Source organism: Falco naumanni, chromosome 8 (genome assembly GCF_017639655.2).
Source record: "Falco naumanni isolate bFalNau1 chromosome 8, bFalNau1.pat, whole genome shotgun sequence".
In the NCBI taxonomy this organism is placed as follows: domain Eukaryota; kingdom Metazoa; phylum Chordata; class Aves; order Falconiformes; family Falconidae; genus Falco; species Falco naumanni.
In genome coordinates, this window is record NC_054061.1 from 34016581 (window position 1) to 34041922 (window position 25342).

At 38.9% G+C, this 25342-nt stretch overlaps 1 protein-coding gene across 3 annotated transcripts in view; it reads left to right on the forward strand.

Annotated features, from left to right (window-relative positions):
* MYLK (myosin light chain kinase) overlaps positions 1–25342 on the forward strand; it is a 216717-nt gene that overhangs the window by 185740 nt on the left and 5635 nt on the right. For all 3 annotated transcript variants that reach the window (XM_040602878.1, XM_040602877.1, XM_040602879.1), the window contains 7 exons: positions 3287–3322; positions 3421–3514; positions 4529–4732; positions 9803–10020; positions 15426–15549; positions 23389–23541; positions 24540–24663. In XM_040602878.1, coding sequence (XP_040458812.1) covers positions 3287–3322; positions 3421–3514; positions 4529–4732; positions 9803–10020; positions 15426–15549; positions 23389–23541; positions 24540–24663 — 953 coding nt within the window. The remainder of the gene's footprint in view (positions 1–3286; positions 3323–3420; positions 3515–4528; positions 4733–9802; positions 10021–15425; positions 15550–23388; positions 23542–24539; positions 24664–25342) is intronic.

Consider the following 25342-nt stretch of genomic DNA (forward strand, 5'->3'; position numbering starts at 1 on the left):
TTTCACACATTTAGTTACACATTCAGACCATGCTCAGCTGGAAAATGGTGTTTGGTGGCTTACCTGAAACATAATGATTACAGTTTATACTGGACACACCATGGAAAAACAAGCCATAAACACTATCCCAAATTTGCTTTTGGAAAATGTAATGTGCTTGCTGCAAGCCAAGCACTGAATATGCAGCAAAAACTGAATTAGCCTTTCACACCTAGTTCCCATGCTTCAAATCCCAGCGTGGTAGAGCACCTCAGTCCTGTTGCCCCTAGTACACTGATCTTGTGAATTCAACGCTATCCTACTCAGCATGTTGGTTTTGCAGTGTTATGGGTGCTAAAAATATTTTTTTAGGGTTTTTAATTCCAGTTGCATGTACTTCTAAAATTTTTTTTTGTTTCTTTTGGCTCTTTCTTTTTTTCTTAAAATCTTCTGAAAGGACTAACAGGAAGAGCTGGAGCAATTTAGAACCTAATCAGAAACCGATCCCAAATTTTTAAACATACAAAAATCAGCATTAATTTTCCAAAAAAATATATATTATATGCATATATTTGTGCACACCCACATCCATGTACTGTGCAAGGATCACTTTGATAGTCAGACTACACACCAGAAATAATGTATTTGCCATTCTTCCTTTTTTTGAGGAGTGGACTGTGTTGTATCTCTCCCTCCTTACTTATGTATGCAGGGCTTTGGAGTTTTAAATGTGTCGCATAATCCTTGTGGTATTATCTCTTATTGCCACAGTGAGACAAAAGGATAGCAAAGTGGTGCAGCATCACACAACTCTGTAAGCCTCTCAACATTTCCAAACAAGCATAAATCATATTTCTCTTCAAGTGCTGAACTGGATGCATTCTGAGAAATTACTTTCTGAGAAATTACTTTCCTCCGTTTTAAAGATTTAAAACCTGAACTAAATCAAGATGCAGCTTCTCTTTAAAGCAGGGGAAATAACATTAAGAGTAGCAATAAAATTGAAGGAAGCTAGACAGTATTGGCTCTTCATAATAAATTCCCTGTGTCTGAATGCCCTCTTTTTTTTAGTTGCAGGATGAACACCACCTAGAGTTGGGGATGTGACTGTTCCCTACATTTGTTTTTCCTAAAGCAGGCACTACTTGTACTGGATCAAAGCAAACAAGCTATTTTTCTTTTAAAGACTGAGAGTTTTCTTACTTAGATTTAATACAAAAAGCCTAGAAAGTGTATGAATCATTGTGATACATATAAAAACCAACAACAAAAAAAGTTGTTTTGAGTGAAAAGAAAATGTATTCTTTTTGCAGGAGGGTGGGTTGACTTGGTGCTCTCAATGCCAGGGCTTCTTGTTTCAATTCTTGATACTGCAGCTAGCGTGGAGAAAGGGCAAGTCATATAAAGTGTTATTTTTCAGGTGTGTAGTGTAACTGGTGCTTTAATTAAAGGCAGTGGAAAATACATGTGTTCAGCACCTCTCAAATCAGGACTTTAAGCTGCCATCTATTGAAATGCTTAACTGAATAACTAGGGATTTTCCGTCACTACCACAAAAACTGATTACTGATTTTCATGCTGCGGCGGCCAGTGCACATTAGCAATCTCAATATAATCTTAGTGAAGAAAGGCATGGCTAAGTTTTCACTGTGCATTTAAAGAAAACAGCTACTAAAATAATGTTGTCAGTCACAACAGATTAAAGTAGGCATCGTGATGTTTAGGGCAAATTTGGTATCTTTAACTCTGAGAAAAGCTTTAGCACAGCTACTCAGCGTCTACCAAGCTCAGACACGTTGCACTTATCTAATTCAGGCTTCCACTGGTGGACCAAAATGTTTCACCAAAGTGTCGCTGCAGAACTGCGAGCTGACTTCTTTGTCTAATCAGTATTTGGCAAACTTAAACTACTGGCAGTGTGGTTGGGATCAGCTCCCTCATGCAGCCCTTAAAAGGGGAGGAAAATGTGATGTGCTCTACGCAAGTGTGGTTTCTAGCTGAGGAGGATTTGAGGACAGCTGCCCCTGAGTGGGGAAGGCTCCCTTCCCTCCCTGCCCTTCTGGTAAATTGCTGCACACCAGCTAGTCTGTGCTGGGAAATAGAAGGTCTGCAAATCCAGAAAAAAAAAAAGAGAAGGGCTTTAGTAACAGATTATACCTACTTCATTGGCTTTGCTACCAGAATACAGATGCAGCATTATGGGTTGGATGTGAAAAAGTGATGCCCATGCATCAGACTAGGTACCTGCTCACCCTGCACCCTATTTTTCTGTTGTTTTCTTCTCATCCACTGCATATAACTCTATACTCTAAGACACCTAACAGTGTCCAGAGCACCGCATTAATGTTCCATAACATAAATCTGTTGATACAGTGGAGATAAATCATTTGGATGGGCTTGCACTTTATGGTGGCAAAGTGCAGTTTCAGCAGCTAAAGGGAGAATTGTACCTGTCACTGTGTAACTACCTTTGCGATTTCTCAAATTACTGGTCATAGCCACAGGTCTTGGGAGCAAGCCCAAGCAGTGTAAGTAATATATAACAACATTCCAGCTACAACCCCTTTCCCCTCATACCTGCAAGCAACATAGGGAGCAACATACAAACTGGTTCTACTGACAGTTCATGCACATGAAAATTAAAAATAAAAATCAAGACACTCAGGCCAGCTTTTACTCTGTCTTATGTCACTTGGCTTGCCAACATCTCTGCCTGCCTTTGAGTATGCCTGCAGAACTGAGGCTCCGTTTGGACCTCAATGATTTCAAAATTCAGCCATGCTCAGGAAAGCACATGCTGTCCAAATTTTATAGTCATCTTTAATTTGAAAAATTTATCTTGATGCTTTGCAGGAAATCTTCTCATGTACAGATTCGCTTTACTAATTTACAATCCAAAAAATGCATAGAAAAGTCAGAAAAGGATATATCATTGAACAAGAATTATTGTTACTGTTTTTAATATTTTTAATATATTTTCTAATTCACTAAGGCATTCCTAAAGCTTTTTATTACATGACTGTGAACATCCTAGTGTTTCTAGTAGGCAGGTATAATAGCCAAGTACTGCAAAACACATGAATTTGGTTTACTAAGAAATGGTGACCAGATGGTGATAGTCAATAGCCTTGCAGACACAGTGATGAGATTTTAATTATGAAGTTAATGCACAAACTCCCTGTCTGCTTTTTGCTGCTTAGCCATAAGGACTACCAGTTGCTCATGTTACTGTGAACAATTTGATTACCTTATGTAAGTACCATATCCTATATAACAAGTTATTCATGTCTTTTTATCTTCATCATAGAACTTAAAGAGGATGAAGTGGAGCTATCTGATGATGGTAAGGAGTTCTTATTTTAATCAGGACAAATGTAAATCTGTGTTTTTCATTCATGTTTCATGGAGGTTTTACTCATGGTCCTTAATACTTATTTGTAGAAGGGAAAGAAACAGACGTCAACTATCGGACGGTTACTATCAACACTGAACAAAAAGTTTCAGATGTCTATAATATTGAAGAAAGACTGGGATCGTAAGTACTGTATCGTGCTTTTGAAGACACAGAGTTTTCAAGGCTACCAGTCAATTAGAAAGATCATGTGCATTCATTCTTTGATGGTGTCTTGTACTTTCAACATTCCAGCTGGGCTCCTCTGTTGCAGTAAAAATACATTTAAACATGTGTTGGCCTCCTTTATTCCTATTAACTGATAATTTTAAGTAGGCACTACATGCATTTCTGGCAAGGAAAATGGAGCCCACAAGTGAATACAGCTAGAGGATTTATTTGTTGTTCAGTGTTCTAAAAGCCAGCTGAAAAAAAGGTACACATTGTGTACTTGCACTTCCATTATATCCATTAGTGGTAAGAAGATTATCCTGCCCACGGGCTAGAATCTCTGTTGACAGCAGACATAATCCCAAGAACATTAGTGGTATTGCTCAGTGAAGGTCAGTGATTAGCCTGGCTGTGTTTTCCAGTGCTCAAACTCGTGGTTATATGAATTGCATGCCATGATAATCTTTCAGTGATTTGTGCTGCTGGTGGTGCTGAAGGCCAGGGGATCCTGTGTGCTGCCATTAACAAATCTTGAGAAGTGCATCACAGAGGAAGAACTGTACATATATACAGCAATGTGAAATAATAGTACTGAAGCTTCTAGCATTCAGATTCTGAATTCACCTATATCCTATGCTCTATACCTGAGACGTGTCCTTTCTGCGGCTCCTTCAGAGGTGCACAACCTATAGAAAATTCTGTGCAGAAAGACTTGAGTCACATGAATTAAAGCCTGGTAGGAATCCATTTTTGAACCCTCTTATATAAAACTTGCTAATTGGAATAATGGGGTATCTCTAAATGGGGTATTCGTTCAAAGGTTCTTGCAGATTACTCTGCACAAAAGCAGTACAGGACAGTACTTGATATGACGAAATTCTTATTTCAGAATGGAGCGGTTGTGCTGGAATATTTAGTAAAATGTTGCTATTCATGGTGGCCCGTACATTGCAAAAATGTTTTATGAAAATAGTTATATATTTTCAGGGGGAAATTTGGACAAGTCTTCAGGCTTGTTGAAAAGAAGACTGGAAAGGTTTGGGCAGGAAAATTTTTCAAAGCATATTCTGCTAAGGAAAAAGAAAACATAAGGGATGAAATCAGCATCATGAACTGTCTACATCATCCAAAACTTGTCCAATGTGTAGATGCCTTTGAAGAAAAAGCCAACATCGTTATGGTCTTGGAAATGTGAGTATAAAGCAGGTCACACTAACAAAACCAATAATGTTGAAAATAGTTGTGCACACAAAAGTAGCAACTAACCCAGACATGGGACTGTCAAAAGCTTCAGGATTTGCAGGGCCTGGATTGTTTTCACATCTTGCATTTTTTTCCAGTTATTTATCCAACTTGTTTAAACGCTGTAAGTGAATCTGTATTGTATCTTGAAAATCAGTGAAGATATGTTACAGTCTTTATTGTCTGTTTTTTAATCAAGCACATGTGGTGTTTTTCTGCAGATCACTCTTATTGCCAGCTTGGAAGGGTAGAGTAAAAAAGTTAGCTGAATTTGGACTTGCATTTAGAAACAAAAACATGTTTAAGGAGGTAAAAAACCCAAACATTTTCTTTAGGCAATCCTAAACATGTATTTAAGAAGCTTGCATCAAATTTCACTTAAACACTGATCTTGCAGATAATTGAATGTTGGTGCACAACAGATAGCAGAAGAAAAAGACATGTTTGAGAACGCAAGCATCTATGCTCATTTTAACAAAATAGTTGAACTTCCATGAAAATTTAACCCAGGCAAATTTATAGTACCCAAGAGGTATTCGGTACCCTTTGCTTTTAATCAAGTGCTATATCCAGGTTTTATATTTTTAAGAGACTTTAAAGGATTAGTCTGGTGTGTTTTTCCTGCAAAAACATGAATACTCTGATTGCAAACATTTATTTATAATACGGGAGTGCTGTCTAAAAAACCTCCACAGGTGAACAGAGTGAATGTTTTAAATCTAGATCAGTAGATGCAGGAAGATTGGTAACACTGACTTTTTCCCCCAAAAAACCTAATTAAACATGAATTGATCTGCCCTAATGTCAATACACATATTCTCCATGATGGTCCAGGTGTTGCAGTTGTGGAAGGGAATTTCTCATTTACTGTAAAGTCATTGCACTCTTCATCCAAAGCTATACAATTAAATAAAGCTGAATTTGAAGACAGCCTGTGTTGCTGTCTTGTTCTTGCTGAGTAAGGTGGCAACATTTATTTTTACCTGCCAGAAATTGTTTGCCTTGAGCTACTTATGCTACACCACTGTGGGGAGCAGCAGAAAAGCACCACAAAAGGTGTGCTGTAAAGCATCACACAGGGCTGTGACTTGATTATCTTTGTATTTAAAGATAGTAGATATTTACTTCCAGAAAAAAAAGAAGGTTCAGAACATGATCATGCACCAGAATTCATTATAAAAAAAGAATCTGCACAGTATGGGGTGGAAAATAAGGGTCAGACTTAAAAAACAATAATGCCCAACATGAGCAACGTTTACATCATCCATAGCACACCTGCTTAGTGTGAATCCCATGCTTGTGGTAGTAGCAGCTGGAAAGAAAGTGAAATCCTGATCTGTGCTGGTGTTTTTCCCAAAAAGTTACATCAGTCACAGCTCTGCTGCCACATCTACTTCACGTGCTGTCTGCTGCAAGAAGGAGAAGCAGTTTTCTTGCTGGCTGGAAGTGCTGAATAAGATACAAATTGTTAGAAGCAAAAGAGACTATATGACTATTTTGCTTGCTCGGCGCTTGCCTGGATTATGTGCAAACTACTACTGCACTAGCAGATTTCAGAGACTGGATCTCCATTATACATCCTTGGAATTGTGTGCAAGAAGGTGTTTTTATTTTTAGATTTGGTGGCTGAGCAAGCTGATGATGGTAAGGGAAAGGAGCCCTGCTCAGCTTGGAATTGGGAGCTGGCAGACCTAATGGAAAATAAGGAAATCTATGAAGAGTTTTAAATAGCATATGGCTTTACACTCCATTAGTTCCCCCCTGCCAACAAAGGGGGTTTACTTTTCAAAAATATAGACAAGTGCAATCAAATTTAAAGCTGTTTTGTAACTAGTCCAAACAGGATGTGATTTTAGTTTGGGGCGACCACCTTTTCTGGCTTTTGAACCCCCATCCACTGAAAATTCCACAGTGTCCAGAGCCATGGGAGGGCAGGTTCTTAAAGCAGTATGCAGGCAGTAGCAGTAGCAGTCTGTCCCTGGTCTGGAGCAGGCCTGGGTAGTGAGATGCTTGTGTGACACCTTCGCATCAGATGACTTGGTAGCCTCTGTACTGTCATGTGTTACCCAGCCGACAAAGTCCCAGCATGGCCAATGCACCTGTATTGTAAGAAAGCCACTGATGGATCATTTCTATTTATGTTTAGCTATTAAGCTAATATTTCTTTGCATATCAAAGAAGTTGTGGGAAATACCTTCGAAAATTCTTAGTATCCAAGCTGTTCTCTTAATTCTCATCAGACTCTAAATGCATGAATTTCAAATAAATCAAGCTCACTTGCCACCAGTCTCCTTTTAAGCCAGATTTCAGCAGTGACTGGAATTGAGAAACTCCCCCTCCACTCAAACTGGAGCTATGTCTTCCTGATACCCATCCTAAATCTTTCATTTTAATTGTATTCCCTTATCTTTCTTAAAACTTTTTGAACTTCACCCTCTCTCTTTACAATATTTGCCATGCCACGAGTTTATATGGTTTAATTTCATACTTATAATAAATACAGAATTTTGTATCATTCAATTAAAATAAAATATTATAATGATTCAACTTGCTTGATGTGCTCTTCCCTGGAAACCCTCCCCTTTAGCATTTGCTGGAAGTCAGGGGCAAATCTCAGGCATTTCCTTTTCAAATATAGTGATGTACTCGTTCCACAAGCATCTCAGCAGAAAAAGAGTATCTGAGGAATAGTAGCATGCTGTGAATGGCATTCCGGCGGGGAGCTAAGTGCCTTGAAGTTTTTACATACTTCAGATAGTCAGCTTATTTGGACATAGATTAGAAGAAAATTATTATATTGCAAATAAGATTATTAATGTACAATTTCAGCAGTAAATTCCATTCATTTGGTGTGATTTAGGTTGGCACAAAGTTCTTCTTTTTTAAGAAGGCAGGTTTATGAAAATGCAGTTGAGTATTTGCCTGGGCAACTCCAAGGCAGATTCTTATCTCTGTTCCTTCATGACCAAAACCTTATAATAAAATATTTTTTAAATGTGTATTCTGTGACTCTATAGACAGGAATATTGTTCTCTGTGACCTCATCTACAGAAGACTGAAAAGAGGAGAATCCAGAAAAGATTATGACATTTGGATTCTGAACTAGTGAATGCAGAAAACCAACTTCTGTGTATATGTAAAACCTAATCTGCATTGGTTCAATTCAGCTTCCTAACCTGGAAAAAATTAAACTAGATTTGGCTCAGGAGATAAATGCAAAAATATGCATTCTATAAATGCAATTGCAGTTTAATATAATGATGTTACCAGAGTGTCTAGATGTCCCAGGGGAAAAACATCATTGATTTCCAAATAATATGTGAAAAAGTTGTGCTTGAGATAATAGTATGATTTCTGAAAAATTTTCACTTTAGGGATCTGAAAAGTACAGCACTTTTATAGTAAGAATAAATTATCATTATCTGTGTTAAGTAGTCAAGAAAAATCTGGTGCTTTTTAGTATTAGGATAGTTATCATTTGGAATTGCAGAATGCTCCAGGTAAACAATAAACACCCCCAGACTGGTTAATGTTTTACTGAAGTAAGAAAATACTAGACCTCCGACTTACAGCCATTTTTTCAACAGCTATAGCCATATTATTTGCTTTATCTTACAAATGTGCTATTACCCAACGTAACTTCTCAGTTTGTCAAGCATATGCTATTCTTATAATCTTCATGTCAATAGCAAACTGCAGTAGTGCTTCTAATTATATATTTTCTGAAATCTTACAGCCAAAGCAACAAACATGTCCATAACTCCAGATGTTTCAATTTCGGTTTGATACGTGAGGGATATAATCATGTATCTGATGACCTGCAAAAACCGCAAGGCCAGGTTTCAGTTGTGTGTTTTCTTTCTGTATCTGAAATGTGCAATTACATTTGGCAATAAGCATGAATGCTGCAAAATTAATATATATATATATATATATATATATATTAAGCCATATAAAGACCATGGAGCATTTAATTTAGAATAGATTTCTAAAAGCAAAGCTGTTCTTCACCATTGGCTCCTTTCCGTATGGATCATTTACCCACCACATACAAAAAAAAAGTATTTCCCATCTTTGGATGTAAGCAGATAAACCAATTGAGTGGTTACTCAGAATTTAAAACAAAACAAACAAACCACAACTTAAGCTTTGCTTTATTAAGTTTAGGTTAAAAATGTCCCATTTTAATTCCACAAACAGTTCACTCCAGGAGATTCTACCCTAGAAAGAGCAGCTATTTCACATCCTAAATAAGCACAAAAGTGGAATTGACCTACTAGGAGCATGATGGTGATCAGCTAAAAATACCAGCACTGAAGGAGTTGTGGGTTATATCCTTGTCCTGTCATAGCTAGGGAGGAAATTCCCTCTGAGCTCACTTGGGTCAGTAATTTACCCTTTGAGCTTTGCATTCCACTTAACCATACCATTTGAATCCTTCCTTTTTTCAGCCTTCGTCACTCTCAGTCAGTCTCTCTTCTTCCCAAATTTTTTCTCACCTACTAGAAGTTTTGTCCTTTTTTCCTGGGACCCATCCCCTGTGATTTAGTTTTCTTTATTTCTAAATTACGTTGTCTGCACTTGTGTCGTGATGGACCATAGGAGGGAAGGAAGCAGTGATAAACATGAGCTCAGAGTCTGGAGCAGTGTTATAAACATGTCAGCAGGGTGACAATCACATGGCACACACTTCACTGCCAGCTGCAGGTGATGGAATCCTAAAGGCAGGATGTAAATCCAGCTACATCCCTACTGCCTGGGCTAACAGTATGTGTTTCACAGTCCTAACCTGGAAAAGAGTTTCAGAATGGAAAAAATCTATTGATTTATACCACACACAAGAGGTGATTCCTCCTATGTGATCCTTGGGTCTACAGAAAGTGCCTTGACAAAACCTAGACTGTGCCTTGAAGTGACTATTGCAAGCTTGAACTATGTGTATTCCTGTAAAGGAAATGGTTTGATTACTCCCAAAATGAAAATGCTACAGAAGTCCTCTTTTTATTCTGTCTTTCTTAGGGTTTCTGGAGGAGAACTCTTTGAACGAATTATTGATGAAGACTTTGAACTGACAGAGAGAGAGTGCATTAAATACATGAAGCAGATTTCAGAAGGAGTTCAGTACATCCATAAGCAGGGTATCGTCCACTTGGATTTGAAGCCAGAAAATATTATGTGTGTCAACAAGACCGGTACAAGTATCAAACTCATTGACTTTGGACTTGCAAGAAGATTAGGTAATGACTTTTCTGCCTATGTCTGTTTCAGTGACATGAGGGAAAGGGCAGGCCAAGCAGTAATTCATACTTACTATTATATTCTTTCATGTATAAAGAGTAAATACACAAGTTTCCTATACATAGTTAGGAAAAAATAGAAAAGGGACAAAGATGACATTCAAGAGCAAGAGTTGGTACCTCATCTTCAAGAGGAGTTTGCAGTGAAGTGTATACAGTCTACCTGTTTCTACGGCTAGGGTATCCCCGTAGATTACAAGATAAAATACACAGTAGTAGTAATGTTAACAAATATTAACATTTGCTACAGAAATGTAAACTAACTCTCTAACTGTAAAAATTAGACCAAAACTTTGATCTTCTTGAATGCTACAAATCCTCAAAACTTTTGTTAAACAGCAAGCATTAAGGTGGTGTGCTAGAAACCTTTCAGATATGGATAATTACATGCAATTTACATACCCACATTAATTTTAGCATTTCTTATCCTAAACAGCAGCATATTGTCATACGTGTTAAACATGTTTTGGTCATTCTCAAAATGATTAATAAAATAGTATTACCTCACAATAATGCAAGGGTAATGGGGCGGGGTGACAATTTGGCAAGCTCCTCCTCTTCCTGAGCAGTTTTTAGCTGCTCCCTATTATTCATTTTGGTCTAAGCTTTCCAACATGCAATTTGAAAGCCAAAGACCTTGGGGGCTTCTTGTCTTCATATTGCTCAGCACTGATTCAGCTCAAAAGCAACCCTCCAGTTGTGTTTGCTACTGTTAAAACAATACCAACGTCGCACAGTGATTTTTTTTTAATCTTGTATTTCCACAAGAAAAAAAAATAATTCCAGGAATTGGAAGGAGCTAAAATACTTTATGAACCTGTTACACAGGGAGAGCTGAGATTTGTGGCTCTTCTGTCATTAAATTGATTGGGACAACTCATATGAATTGCTACTCTCTATAGAAAGAGGCCCACAGCTAGATTCTTAGTTGTAATCTTTTGCCTTCCCTTTTTAAACAAAATGATATTTAATACTTATTAAAAAGTAGAACAATTATTTTGTAAGAGTACAGTTTGGAACCATACCTTCTGGTTTTTGTTATCTGCCTACATGTTGCTCATTTGACTTCTTTTGACACTTAAGAAACAGATTACTGCATACCCAAGAACATAATTTCACTAAAACAAATCAAAAATGATATTTTGAATGAGCAGGGGAAAAGAAATCTGCTTTTCAGATTCATCGATGACATTCAGCTCCAGTAGGGTATTGCATTGGTCACATGGACACTGTGAACTCAGAGATAAGGTGTTTATTTCATTCATTAAAAAAAGAAATTGCTGCCATTTATGTTCCTTCATCAGTATGGAGCCAACAGATTTCTGGGAGCATGAACTGGATGTGGTTGTTGTTGAGGAAACAGATGAACTGTTATGTAAGTTCCACTGCTGAATTTTTTGTTATCAGAGGCATGTGAAAGACTTCATCCCATGACGTTCCAGCTGTCAGCCTGAAAACTATACATTAACAGCTGAATTGAGTGGATTTCATCGAGGGAGAAAATGTAACCACAGAATGGCCTCTTTATAGATATTTCTTCGACTACATTTTTAACTTCAAACCACAGCTGAACCCAAATTTAGCAAAAGGAAGATCCTGTTTTCAGTAGGCTGCTCATAGCCATCAGCTTTTGCATTTTTCTTTTAATCTCGTGGCATGTCTGTATGTTGGATGGCTCACACTAGCTTGTGAGCTGTTACAGTCATGCCATATGTAGTAAATCTCTAACCTATATATAACTTTTTCTGATGTAGAAGGATGAGAGCTATGGGCACTGACACCGATTTTGATTTTACAATACTGTGCATTCATTTGGCTTAATGTTGCTATTTCTTGCAAAGTTACACTATAGGTATTTGCTGTTTCTTTCATCAGCTTGCCGTTCTGCATAACTCTGTGGCATTGTATGTGGCATTGCCCTAGGAAGAGAAAGTGCAGTCCTGTTGCACACCCATAAAGCAAAAGCACTGTGTTGATCATGAAGGCGTTCACATTTTGGTTGAGATGTTTTCCAAAACCAATTTTCACTATTTAATTTACTTACAAAAATTGCTATAAACACTAAGTGCCCTTTTCTTGCCAGTTGACTTACATGGTGCACTGAGGTCACATTCTTCCATTTCTTGTGTTCCTTCAAGCCTTGTGATTTTCAAATTGGCTGTCAAATTCACTTTGGCTTTGAAATATGTGGGACTGGAGCCCTTGCGCTATGGACCTGACCCTGACTGAGCAGAAACATCTCAACCAAGGGACTGCTGAGGGGAACGATGGCTGATTTTGCACTTCAACTTCTGAGATGTGCTTTTTAACTTTTTGTAACTAGTGCAAACTAATGCCACTATTCGGTATTTTGATCAGTTTTAAAGAAATTAGGATCAGCTCCTTCTGCAGTCATCTTCTGCAGCTAATTAGTTCTCTTACACTGTCAGGAAATACCAAAGCTGCAGTGGGATATTTTCCTGACCTTTTTTGGTGTGCTGAGGAACACATGTAGCAAATTGTTTAAGATAAACTTCTTGAGAAGAAAACAGAATGGTTTTTGAGTACTGTAAAGATATATCTTTTTAATCAGTTGATTATACACAGTGTCGGCAACAGTTTCCAGCTAGCTTGTCAGCTTTCTATCTGAACTAAGGGATATCCAAACACAGATCCTACTTGTGTACTAAGCTTGTAAACATCTGGGTAAAGATTTGACATATTAATGCAGAGAAAATGGCTTATTCTTTTCTCTTTTCTTTTATACACAGAAAACGCTGTATCAGTTGTTTCCCACTGTATGCTTGCACTCAAATGCCATGTTTTCAGAAAAGCATTTCTCTGACCTATGGGCAGCACATTTCATAGACCAGCCTTTTGCATACACAGTGGCTCATGGTAGTTCACACAGTGCACTGAAAAGCCTCCAGTCTTGGATGTGAACATCTGAGCCCGAGATTTAGACAGTCATGATGAAGCTTTTAGAAAACAGGTTCTTTGTGACAAATTTCAGTAATTTTTTGTAAGGACAGCCGGAAAAAGATGTAGGTGTTGACCTTAAAAAGAAGGCAAATGGGAAGACGACAGGATCTCAGGCTCTCCATTTGTGCTTGGAAAAGGAGAGGTGATCCCTCACATGGTCACTGTGGAGAAGACACTGCCCTTGTTTTAGGCTAAGTCAGTTTAGATTGGATGTTAGGAAAAGAATCCTGTTGTTTGGGGTAAGAAAACTCTGGTTATGTGCGTGTAGGGATGTTGTGGAATAGCTTTTGATTGTGCTTTTTGAAGGCTAATCAGACATCTGGCAGGAAGGCCTTGATGCTGGTGAGCTTTCATGGGAGGATCTAGGTGAACTCCTGGGGCTGCTCCCAGGTGTTCTTCTGTCTGGTTCTGTCTCTGGAAATGGGTACCCTCTGCACAGAATGGTCTCTGAAAGCAGGGATAACATGAAAATGAGGTTTCTGCAATTAATTTGCCATCATTGTACCTGAGGAGAGTAAAAAAAGTTTCACAGCATTTAAAATGGGAAACAGGCATGACTGTGAGTGAATTCCTGTGGTACTGCTTAAAAGTTGCCTCAAGCACGCTGTTCAATCACTAAGGCAATTTATTAACCTGATATATCCTTCCATTTTCACTTGTTAAGCTGGGGGTTTCCCTACCTCAGAAAAGTACTAGCTTAGGTATATGATTTTATTTTATGAAATGGCTTAAACAGCTTTTGATGGCAGTAACTGTCGGTGTGGATTCAGCATTGGGATCAGCATTTATGTTGCAAAACTTGGTAGAAGAAATTCTTGTAAATAAAAATACTCTGTGAAGATTCAGTGTTGTGGACAAGTAGATTCTATTGTAGTCTTCTTAAAACTTTGATCTGCCATGGTTTGAGGGTTTTTAAGCTTCTCTTGATTATAGAGCTGCATTATCTCTGTAACCTTCACAGGAGCAGGATTAGAATCTGTTACATCTGCTTTTCTTCCCATTCACATTTCTTTTGTTTAGATGGTAATCGCTTTGGAGAGGAATGGTTCCTCACTATGTCATTCTGCTGTGCCTAATCTGGAGACTACTCTTGCACAAGAGATAAATGTAATGCAATGAATATCACTTAAGGCAAATACTGATTGCTCAGGCATATGTGCAGACTGGACAAGAGTTTTTCAACCCAATTCCAAACCTGTTTCAAGTCAGAAACAATTTATTTCCTGACTCTTTTTTATATTCCTATAACATAAATTTTTTATTGAGGTTGGCATTTTTTTCCCCAGTCCCTAATCCATTCCTTAGCTTCCTTCATGACCCTGTTTATTCTTTTCTTCTTCCCATCCTATTTGCAATGATCATTGATGAAAATGAGCCCACTGAGATCTGTCAAATCATTTCTACGTAAATGACTTTTGTTGTCTTTCACACTACGACTAGAAGTTAGACATATCACTGATAGTTACACACTGGCAGCATAGACCGGAATACTAGGTTCGGGACAGATTGTTATTCTACCTTCATCACCTTATTTTCCAGTAGAGCAACACTGGTAGGCCAACACAAGAAAGGTGAAGAGAGAGCTCATGTGTCCCACGACCTTACTCTTTCATCTTACATTGCTAGCAGTAGCTTTGTTGTAGATCACTTTAAAATCACCCACACAGAGTCTCAGCAGGGCCAGACGTAGGACACCTGTGTGATAGGCCAGCTGAGTAAAAGTTTGGGGTGACAGCTGATGACTAAGCATTCATGGTTCCCCTTCACCACTTTGGAGCACCACAGATATGCTTGTAGGCAAGCCCGGTTTTACTGACAAGGTAGTGATCTGACAGATACACATCATCTGCTTCTTTTCTTGTTTCACCACTGACCTGTGCCACTTCAAATTTCAGAGATAGGCAACCCAGTATTGATTTTCTTTCCTGTTTAAGCTGTGATAAATGTGTTGGATTAAAATAGATTTCTTACAGTTTTATCACTACTGTTTCTCTTTAGCATAAAACGCTAAATCTCTGAGCTTTGATAAACCTTTCACGATTATTTGTGAAAACTTCAACTTCTTTCTAACACTGGAATCCTGAAGTCCTCTTGTGCAACTGCTAAAGTGATGGAGGCTCAAACACTTCTGTACTTCAGTAATCCAAATGTGAATTAGAAGTTATCCTCTTTCTTAGACTTTGTCTTATGGAAATTTCTTGCAATAGGAACCTTTTTATTATGTGCCTTGTACAGTGCTGTGTACTTAAGGATGTTTAATATGTAATTTTTTATTGCTATGCATGTATCGGCTAAGAAAATAGTGGTTTTCCTGTTACTGGGGAATAATTGTTTTTTTAAATCTGCATGCAGAAGTTAATGATGTTCTCTTCCACTTTTCACAGAAAATGCAGGTTCTCTGAAAGTTCTCTTTGGGACACCTGAGTTTGTGGCTCCAGAAGTTATAAACTATGAACCTATTGGATATGAAACAGATATGTGGAGTATAGGAGTTATCTGCTACATTTTGTGAGTACCTTTGTTATTTTTAACACAAATCCTGACAGTTGCTGAACATACAACATTCCCATCAATTTCTGAATTCTTCTCCAATTTCCAGGTCTTTTGTAGTCTAATTAGCAGCTCCAGCATGTTTAATAAAAATTATCTGTTCTCTAAAGGGTGCAACTGGTAAATTGCAGAACCAGCAGCTCTGGAAATTCAGCCCTTCAGTGTTGTACATCTTACATCATAAATCAGCAACACTTCATCTCATTTAAAAAGACAACGTGACAGGATTTTATTATTAATTTTAAACTATTTTTCCTTCCTAGATGTTAAAGATGAATGTTTGGGAATGCACTAGTAGCTGATAACTTCCATTCCTTTATTCCCAAGGGAGAAATTTTTTGTGAAATTCTGGAGTTGTCTTACTCAGATTGTATCCCTCATGGGACAGACTAAAGTATCCCAGCATTACCCTATCTGTTCACAGTGCATTTTAATTTATTAATAAGCACAAACCACTGGATAAATATGTTTTATAAGCAGCATGGATCAAGTTCATGGAAATATTTTAGAGGACGGTTAGCTCCAGCTCATCTTTATGTGATTTGATAACATTTGACTATGAACTTCAGTGGGTCTAGAGAAATGTATATGGAAATAGGATCTCCATTCCTAGAACAGCAAGCGATCTTCTTCCAGCTGTGACTTTACACATTTGATGCCATATAAACAAATGGAAAGAGAGAGCTCCGTTTGGAGCGTTGTTCTTTCTCCCTTGCTCCAGTTGCAATAGTAAGTGGCAGACCTGTTTTGAACTCATTCTTTTAAAAGGCTTCTCTCATAACTTTTTTTTTTTAAAGTCACCTCTGCCCTGGCTACCCTCCCCTTGACACATGGCAACGCACAGTTGTTTGCCGCACCTTTACTCAGTCTTTCTGCGATTCTGTTTGCCTTGTCAGCCTATACTTGTTCTCGTACACTTCTCATTTCCAAACTAAGCAACATAATGGACTTTCTTGTCCTGTGCAAAAGCTACTACATCACCTCTCTTACTCCCAGCAAAGACTCCGAATATTTCTGCTATCTTCTGTTTCTTATGCTAAGCATGCCACACTCTTCAAGGTCACTTTGTTCTGGCAGTTTATTTCCAGGACCTTTATTTTCCATTCACTTCCAGCATTTCTTTCTAGATCTTGAAAGCTCGTTTGGATCAGGCTGTAGTTCATATAACGCAGACCACACACACAGTACTCGGATGACAAATTCACGTACTTCTCTAGCTGCTGAGGCCTCCCGAGCTGCAGCGCGCTGGGTGCGCGGCGCAGGGCGGTGGGCAGCCGCGGTTCCACCGGTGCTGCATTGCCCTCTAGAGGCCTCTCACACCTCAAGGAGCAAACATCAACCGCGGCGTTACACGCACGTTTGGGGAGTTGAACGTCCCGTCATTTGTTGTCCTAGTCTATGATGAGTTTTCATGTGCCTATAGTAGAAGCAGTGACATGTCAGCCAACCGAGGCAAAAATCGGTGACAGCAGTTGCGTGTGCTTCTGAAGGCACGCAACCGGGGCTGCCGCTCCAGTACGGTACGTGCTGGAGAACACTGTTGTCGTCTGAGTAGACAAGGCAAAGCGAGCAGGTGAAACAGATGGAGAAAAGGTGAAATGTCTTAGCAAAGACCAGTCTGCTGGAAGTGGCAGAACTGCTTCTGCCCAGTTTCTCTGTGCCACCTGAAGCAAGATACTTGGATGCTGTAATGTTCAGCTGATGGGTCTGGGGTGGTGTTACACTTGAGTTAGATGACCCAATATGCCTTGTGAAATATATTATGAAATTACTTGTTTGCTAAGGTGTCTTTAAGCTCATTTAACTCCTCGTGAGGGAAAAACTACATTACCCAAACACAGATCTTTGTGATGCATAGCTATTGCCACAACAATGATTAACTGTAATAATCGGCTTTTGTCTTTCTGCCCATAAGAATAAAGTAATAGAAATTAGGGAAGAGCTGTGAGTCATCGCTTGGACTTTCCCTCTCCACCCCAAAGTGACAGGCTCCCAATCTGTCTTCACTTCCTTAAAGCCCGGCTATTTTTGCAGGCTCACAACTATGAGCCGTTATCCAAAATGGACCATCACATCACCATTACAGAATGCAAATAAAAGTCATTGAGAACTACAACCTCTCTTCAGTTGTAGCTCTGCTTTCCTATTTTCATTATAAGCTCAGAACTGCCAAATCTCATACACCAAGTGTAAGACTCACTCATTTGGCGTGTGTCACGTACCATCACCGTGTTTGTAACTGACCATTTGCATCCCCTCTCCCCCTGCCACGGTGAGGGGGGCCATGCAGGCAGAGGCAAGCACAGCAGCAGCACTGGACTTAAGGGCAGGTCTGCTGCAGGTGGCTGATGGCCCAAAGCTGCTGTATCCATCATCTGTCCCAAGTGAAGCAGCAGGGAGCATGCTATTGCATGACTTGACATAGCACTTCTTTTAACGTAGGATTCTAGAGTGCTGAGAGACTGTAACGTGCCTAGACAGAGACTCCTTTATGTCCTGTACAGCAATGAATACAAACAAGGTATAGCAAAGAGCTGCTAAAGAGATCTCTGTGGGTGATGGGTCTTCCCTGCAGAATAGTACATGGGTGAGATGTAATCTTAGTAGGGAACAGGGTGACGGTGCTCCTCCAAAACCCCACAGCAAAACCTCTCCCCGAGCCTTCTGCTATGCAGGCATAAGTACAGATAGCACACCCTCTGTACAGATAGCACACTCTCTGTTGGGGTGCTGCGTTTGTCTTCCTTCTGGCATGACTGACTTAATTCCAGCCTACAGCTCGTGGGTTCTCTTTCCACATTTTTAAGCTACACATTAAATCTTTATAATCTTTCTGGATAACTTGTTCAGTCCTGTCTCTTCATCAGTCTTTGTTCTTCCTTAAAATTTCCCTGTTTGTGTTCTCCACCTCAGTTTTTTATCTTCCACTTTTATCTTGTTCTCTGTCCTGTTCTGCATCACAGTACTGTTCCACATACTTAAGCTGAACTATTGCCTTCGAAATAACAGGCCACAAATATTATATAGCTTGTGTATATAATTTCCATTTATGTCTATTTCAGTGTTTCTTTTTGCATTTACGCTAATTTTATCTAAATGAAGGTTAAACCCTCCTGAATTCTTTCCAGCTCCTTCTGCCCCATTTATTCTTCTGGGCATTGCTGAATTTGTTGATTTTTCTATTTCTAGTTATTTTCTAACGATCCATGTGGATAGTCAGTGTTTTCACTATTTATTAATCTGAAACAATTTCTAAATTCTGATTTTAATTCACACCAAATTTTGGTCTAAGATATCAGTGCAGCATAAGTACATTGAAAGTGGATAGCCCTTTTCCTTCTGTCACCACAGAATCTGACTACCTTCAGTGAGGAACTGGCTGTGGCTGATGCAAACCTCTACTTGCCTTCCATCAGTCCTTCTTGCTTTGTCGGTGCCAGGCAGTCTATATCTCGTCAGAGTAGTTGGTCTCTGTCAATAGCATATTAAAATATGCTATATTTTAGGCTGGTTTTTAATATCACACTTGATCTTGCTGTATACTCTTTTCCTTCAGCGCCTTCCTAATAACATGCACCCTGATTCTTCAAACATTGCCTTTCCTTTTTATCTATTATGTTATTCATTCCTGCTGTTATTCCTCCCTTGCGTGGCAGTTTGGATTGGTTGAAAGGCCTTTCAGCATTGTTCATCTTTTGGATGTGCTGACTTGGGACTTTGATAAGGCAAGATACTCAGGCTGCTGTCTTACACTTGGCTCTGTGTCGTATTAAAAATGTAAGCCTTGTTAATATGAAGATGAGCAGGCACTCCTTGTTCTTTCAATAAAGCAAGTTAGGAGGGCTCTAATGTCATGACTGTACTGCTCAAAAGAAAATCAATTATTTGTTCAGCAGCACTGGCAAATTGTGATTACTCATTAATCTACTTGGCACATAAAATAAGGATGAGAACAGAGTAACACCCTTGCTTCAGCAATGAGCTGTCGTCCTTCACATGCGTTCAGTGGTCTGTTTCTTCCTTGAGACAACCAGTGTGGGAGTCGGTCGGCCCTCAGCTAAGGAAAGGGTGGGTTTGTTCAGTGGACGCATGTCCCCCACAAAGTAGCCTGAGACCATTTGATATCACTTGTAAAAGAATTACCTTATTACGTGACCTCCACATTTGACATGACCTGCACAGGTTTATCAGAAGCAGATAGTTCTCTTCATAGCAAGATCTGTTACTTTTTTTCACTGCTAATACAATGGAAACACTGTAAGGAGGAGCTCAGTGCCATCAGCCCAGACCAGTTGCTGCTGCAAGCACTGCTTGCAGAGGAATGCTCAAAGTTGGATTTTTTGAGACGTGCAGCAAACTCATCTTTCCTGGATTAGTGGCAGTCTTAATGCAAAGATTTTCAAGTGAAATGCTATGGTGTTTGTTACATAGGCAGGAAGACCAGTGACCACCTTGGACCCTTTTGATCTTAAAATTTCTAAATCTGTACTCGGAGCTTTGTTAGAACAGCCCAATAAATGTTAAGGTACTTCCAGAGGATAAAATATCTTTTTCTTTATTTAGAAGTGGAAACTGTGAAAGATTTTCTAAACAAATGGTTCTTAACATGCCAGGAAGATGCCTGGTTAAGTAGCTGGAAAAATGTTTTCAGTAAACAACTTGCTGCTTGTCTAATAGTAACTTCCAGTGTAAGCTCAGTATATTAATTTTCTGGAGTGGTAGCTCATCTTTATCACTTAGCTTCAGCATTCCAAAAAGAAATTGTTTCCATAATCTGTCAAAAGAGTTGCTGGGCCATTATTACTTTAAATGGCCATTAAGAAATGAACAGCCAAGACACAGGTCAGTGAAATCTGTGCTAAAGATAAGAATTTCTGGTTATTATCTACACTAGCTGCTGGATTTTGTTTTCTGACTATAGACACACATCTAGTTCTCCTGACAAGTATTTCCACGACAAAGCAAATGAATCACAGTGTAAAACTGTGGTAGAGAGAGAAAATTATTTTAGCCTTATAAATTCGCAACAGCTCATTCAGAAGTATAAAAATAGGTTCATTGAAATGTTTAAATGGGTACTGTTACAGTGGTGCTTGGAAGTGACAAAGTGAGTGCAGGCTTAACTGATACCCGTCTGGTAATTTACCAAATGCATGTGATGGGTCAATCCTACCACACTATTTCAGATTTTATCAGAGAATTATGTCATGCAATTCTTAAAACAACAACAACAACTAAAATTAAAAAAAACCAACAAAACAAACAACAAAACAACAACAAAAAACCCAAACCAAAAACCCAACCCAAAAGCCAACCCAAACAATCAAAGTGCTTTTTTCCTCTCTAATCTCCTTCCACTTATCCTCATCCCTCAAAAGCTATGTGTCACACACAGTATCCCCTTGTCCAGAAAGCTAGACGTCTTTATAAGCACTGCCTCTTACGGCAGCGTGGAGCAGTGGTGTTGCCTCGTGAGGCAATGTCTCTGTACCTGTAGCAGTCTTTTAACACAGACATGGGCTCTCACTACTGCAGCGTTACTCTCTGGAAACAGGCCAAAATATTACCTAACGTAGCACAAGAGCTGCACAATACTATTTGTGGCAATACTATGCAGCGGTCACCTTTGCCATACTTTGATCAAGTATTGAAGGGAAATGGGATTGTTATTGCTCTGGCTGCCCCAGTGCATCCTCTGGAAGTTTAACTGGATGAAGACCTGCATCTCCCATATTGACAGTGAACTAAAGAAATACTTCACAGACCCTTCGCTGTACAGGCCTTTTTAGCAGCCACGGAACTGGCCGAGACGTCGTTGTACTTACTACATAGTCAAAAAAGAGACACCTTCACAATCAGTATCTGAAACCCAAAACTTACAGCTGCAGTCTCTAAAGCTGCAGTTTCTAAAACATTATAGAGAACAATGACATTGTCATAAATAAGAAAATGCTTAAATACTGGAGTGGAGATAGGTCTAAGGCCCTGCAGGAGTCCTTTGCAGATTCCAGGATGGAGATTTTGCTTCAACGATTTAACCTGGCCGTGATGGCTGATGTGCATGGGGGCAGAACAGTCTCTCATTGCGCTGCAGCTATACCAGCGCTTCAGTGCTATCAGGCAGAAACCTTGTCTCTTCCAGCAAAGTGTCAAAGACAGAGAACAGTCATGGTAAAGTTGTTTTATGTAAGCATTTTTTGGTACATTAATCTTTCAGCTTTCTGTAGCTTATGCCTGTTATATGTTCATATAAGGTGGTATATGTCACCTTATAGATTTATAAAGTCATGCTTCACTGTTGCATTTAGATGCACCCCATATAATGGAAAGTAAGACAGCAAATACCTTCAATTCTGATTTACCTCTTTCTGCCTGAGAAGAAACAAACCTTTTATCTTCATCTCATGTATTATTACTAGCAAATTTCTGAAGTGCACACGTAAGATTCTAGACTCTGCTGTACTGCACACAACTTCCAGAAATGGTAAAAGATTTAGTATCTGCTTTGTCTGAGGCTTCAAAGACTGTGTGTTTCTGCTATGCTTATAGAAATAAAACCCTTAGGAACAAATTCCAAATCATATTTTGAATGTAATTAGTAACGAAAGAGTAGCAAAATAACTTTGGAGGAGTTTATACTAATATTATTAATCTACTAGTTCACTTTATTTGATCCCAATCTCTTTTTCTACCAGTTTCTTCTGTGATATTCAGTAGCATCACAATATTCACATAGTATTATATCCATATAGTACTTTCAGAACCCTAAGAAGTTCCACTTATTTTTCCCTGTTTTAAAAAACTGTTGTTGAAATGTAACTGGTTATTGTAGCTGATAAACTTGATTGTACAGAGAAAGCAAATAAAGTCTATAAAATTTCATGAGGAACGAATTATTATGTAAATTGCATGCCAGGAAGACCAGGAAAACTGAATAATTTCTAATTCTAAGGAATAAGCAACATTTCACCTGCAAGTTTTTACTGAAAGGGTGATATATACAGGAATCTGAATGCACAAAGACACAGTATAATAAAGGGCAACACTCAACAGGAGAAAGATACTCTGCAAAAATGACACCATGATGTTCTGTAATTGCCTTTGGCAATTTATCAGTTATATGAAGTAAAAAGCCTTGGAAGCTCAACTTAGGTTATAAAAGAGTATTACTTCCATTTGGTGCATCATCATGACAGATTGAGAACATAAAAAGCAAATTACTTTTGGGTGCATCTGCATAACTCTACAGCCTGCAGTGATGTAGTATGGTTTTATCTGGCTGTATAATTCAAGGTGATTCTGTTTACAAAATGGCCTTGTGGATTTCACGATTTCATGATTTCTTTATGCATCTTTCTTGGGTGATCTCTGCAGATGTAAATGGGATAAAATGTACAAAAACCCTTAGTTTGACAGTAAAGGCAGCAAAGTCATTCTGAAAACACCGGGAAAAAAATCTGTTCAACTGAATTTGGTGGGAAAATTGCAGTAGTATTTATGCAGAACTAGACAAGTCATTTAACCAACTAGTATGCTCCACTCACACTTTATTCTCCTCAAAAATGTCTTGGGAAAAAAGAAAGAAACAGCAAAAATCTTCCTTTCAGTTTTACAGTCAAAATTCTAGTTTCCTTCCTATAAGACTACCCGTAGTTAGCCTCAAGTATTTATTTTTTTTTAAGGGAGCTTTACTGATAAAGATCTGCAGAGCATGGGAGATGTCACACACAATTTTAGTTTACTCCTCTGACAATTTGCAAACTGACACAGTTTTGTGTCTGTGTATTCTATCCCCAGGGTCAGCGGACTTTCTCCTTTCATGGGAGACAACGACAATGAAACCCTAGCCAATGTTACCTCAGCAACATGGGACTTCGATGATGAGGCTTTTGATGAAATCTCTGATGATGCCAAGGACTTTATCAGCAATCTACTGAAGAAAGACATGAAGTAAAGCTGTTGGACTTGAAACACCTTCTATGTTTGCAATTAGCTGAACTTGTCATTCTTGTTTCCCCACTGGGAATCTCCACCTTGATGCAGGCACCTCTGGCAATACTTTATAAGGAGCTCTGTGTGCAGCTCTCATTTATTTTACGTGCAGGGTCTGAATAGAGCGCTTTCTTATAATCGCCTGCTCATTCTGCTTTTTTCTTTCCTTGGGCAAGATGCACCCTGAGGTTTCGTGTGGCTACTCTTATCTTCACCGCTGTGTGACACAGATTCCTGCATGCTATGTTCTGTCTTGAACTAAATGGGTTGCAATTTTGCTGGATTTATTTCGATGTGTTGCTTTTAAGTGCAGTACCTCTGAGTAGGCAGCTTTCCCATAAATCTAGGAATTGGGCAAGAAAAAAAAATCAGAGTTGGAAGCCCTGTTTACGGCAGACACTGAACAAACCAAGGAAAGAAAATGTACTTCTTGCAATGAGTTTGCAGACAGATGGATGGAGAACAGAGGGTTATTTATCTGTGTACCATGAACAAAGTGACGATGTGGCTTGATTTGAGAATTAGGCATTTCTGTTTTGTGAAATGCTCAGTGCTGCAGTGCAGGAGAGTATTAAGTGGTGGGAAAGGGAGAATCTCTAAGTGAAGGAAAGGAGATCTGGGACAGGGTTCTGCCAGCGTGAGGTAGCTGAATCACTGCCACTGTGGCTCTGCTGTATGTGTTCCGTGCCTAAAACATATGGCTTTTCGTGCTTTGTTTTATAATGTTTTATTAACACTTTAAAATGCACAGTTTTCTCTCCAAAAAACCTACAGAAATTGTGAAAGTGAGCTTAAGAGGTAAGCATGGCTGGAAAGCAGTGCCATGTGATCTATGTTGCTAAATTTAGGCAACAGAAAAACCAGCTCCCAGAATAGAGCACGAAAAATAATGTTAAAGCAGGTAGGTTCAACTATCATTAATGGCAACACTGACCAGTCTTTTTATATAAAAACAGGAGTCGCTTAAATTGTACTCAATGTCTTCAGCACCCTTGGCTGCAAAAAGACACCAAAAACATGGAAGCCAAAAAACTTTCCAAAGATAGGATGAAGAAATATATGGCCAGAAGAAAATGGCAGGTAATAGAATTGGGCTAGTTATCCTACTAATCTCTTTATTTCTGATGTTTATGATTCTGAGAAAAATGTCATCCCAGGTGGTTTCTGGTGCTGGTGGAAACTCCAGTGTGGCCAGGGTATGAATGCAGTAAAGCAGGTTTGGTTTCAATGAGTAGTAGGAGGGTGCACGGCTGCATATATATGTCAACATGTGATTGCTCCATTTCAGGCTACTAAAAAGTGTATGAGTTCAAGTACAGTTTTTCCTATTCTTTTGGGAGCATGACCGTCTCTCCCCCCTGCCCTCTCCATGCCACTGAGGGCTGGGGGACTGCGTTACCCTTACAAACCTGAACAACTAGGAAAACACTTACCTGCCCGGCCTCTCTAGACACCTCATTTTGTAGTAGTTTCATTTTCCTAAGCCAGTAGTTCTGTCCCTTTGGAGCACCAAGCTTCTCAGGGATTCTGTCAGATTGGTTTAATTATTTTCTTTGACATATTTGGTCTCCACAGCTTTTTTTTTTTTTTTTTTTTTTTTTTTATGCTAGAACTGTCATAGGAGGTCCATCTGTGTCCCCCTAATGGCTAGGGGAGTTGACGTATAAAATCCTGGATCCAGCCTTTTGAGTAGCCTACAAAATATTAATTTATGTAAATCTACTTTCTATTTCCTCTTACGTTCTACTGTACATGTTTC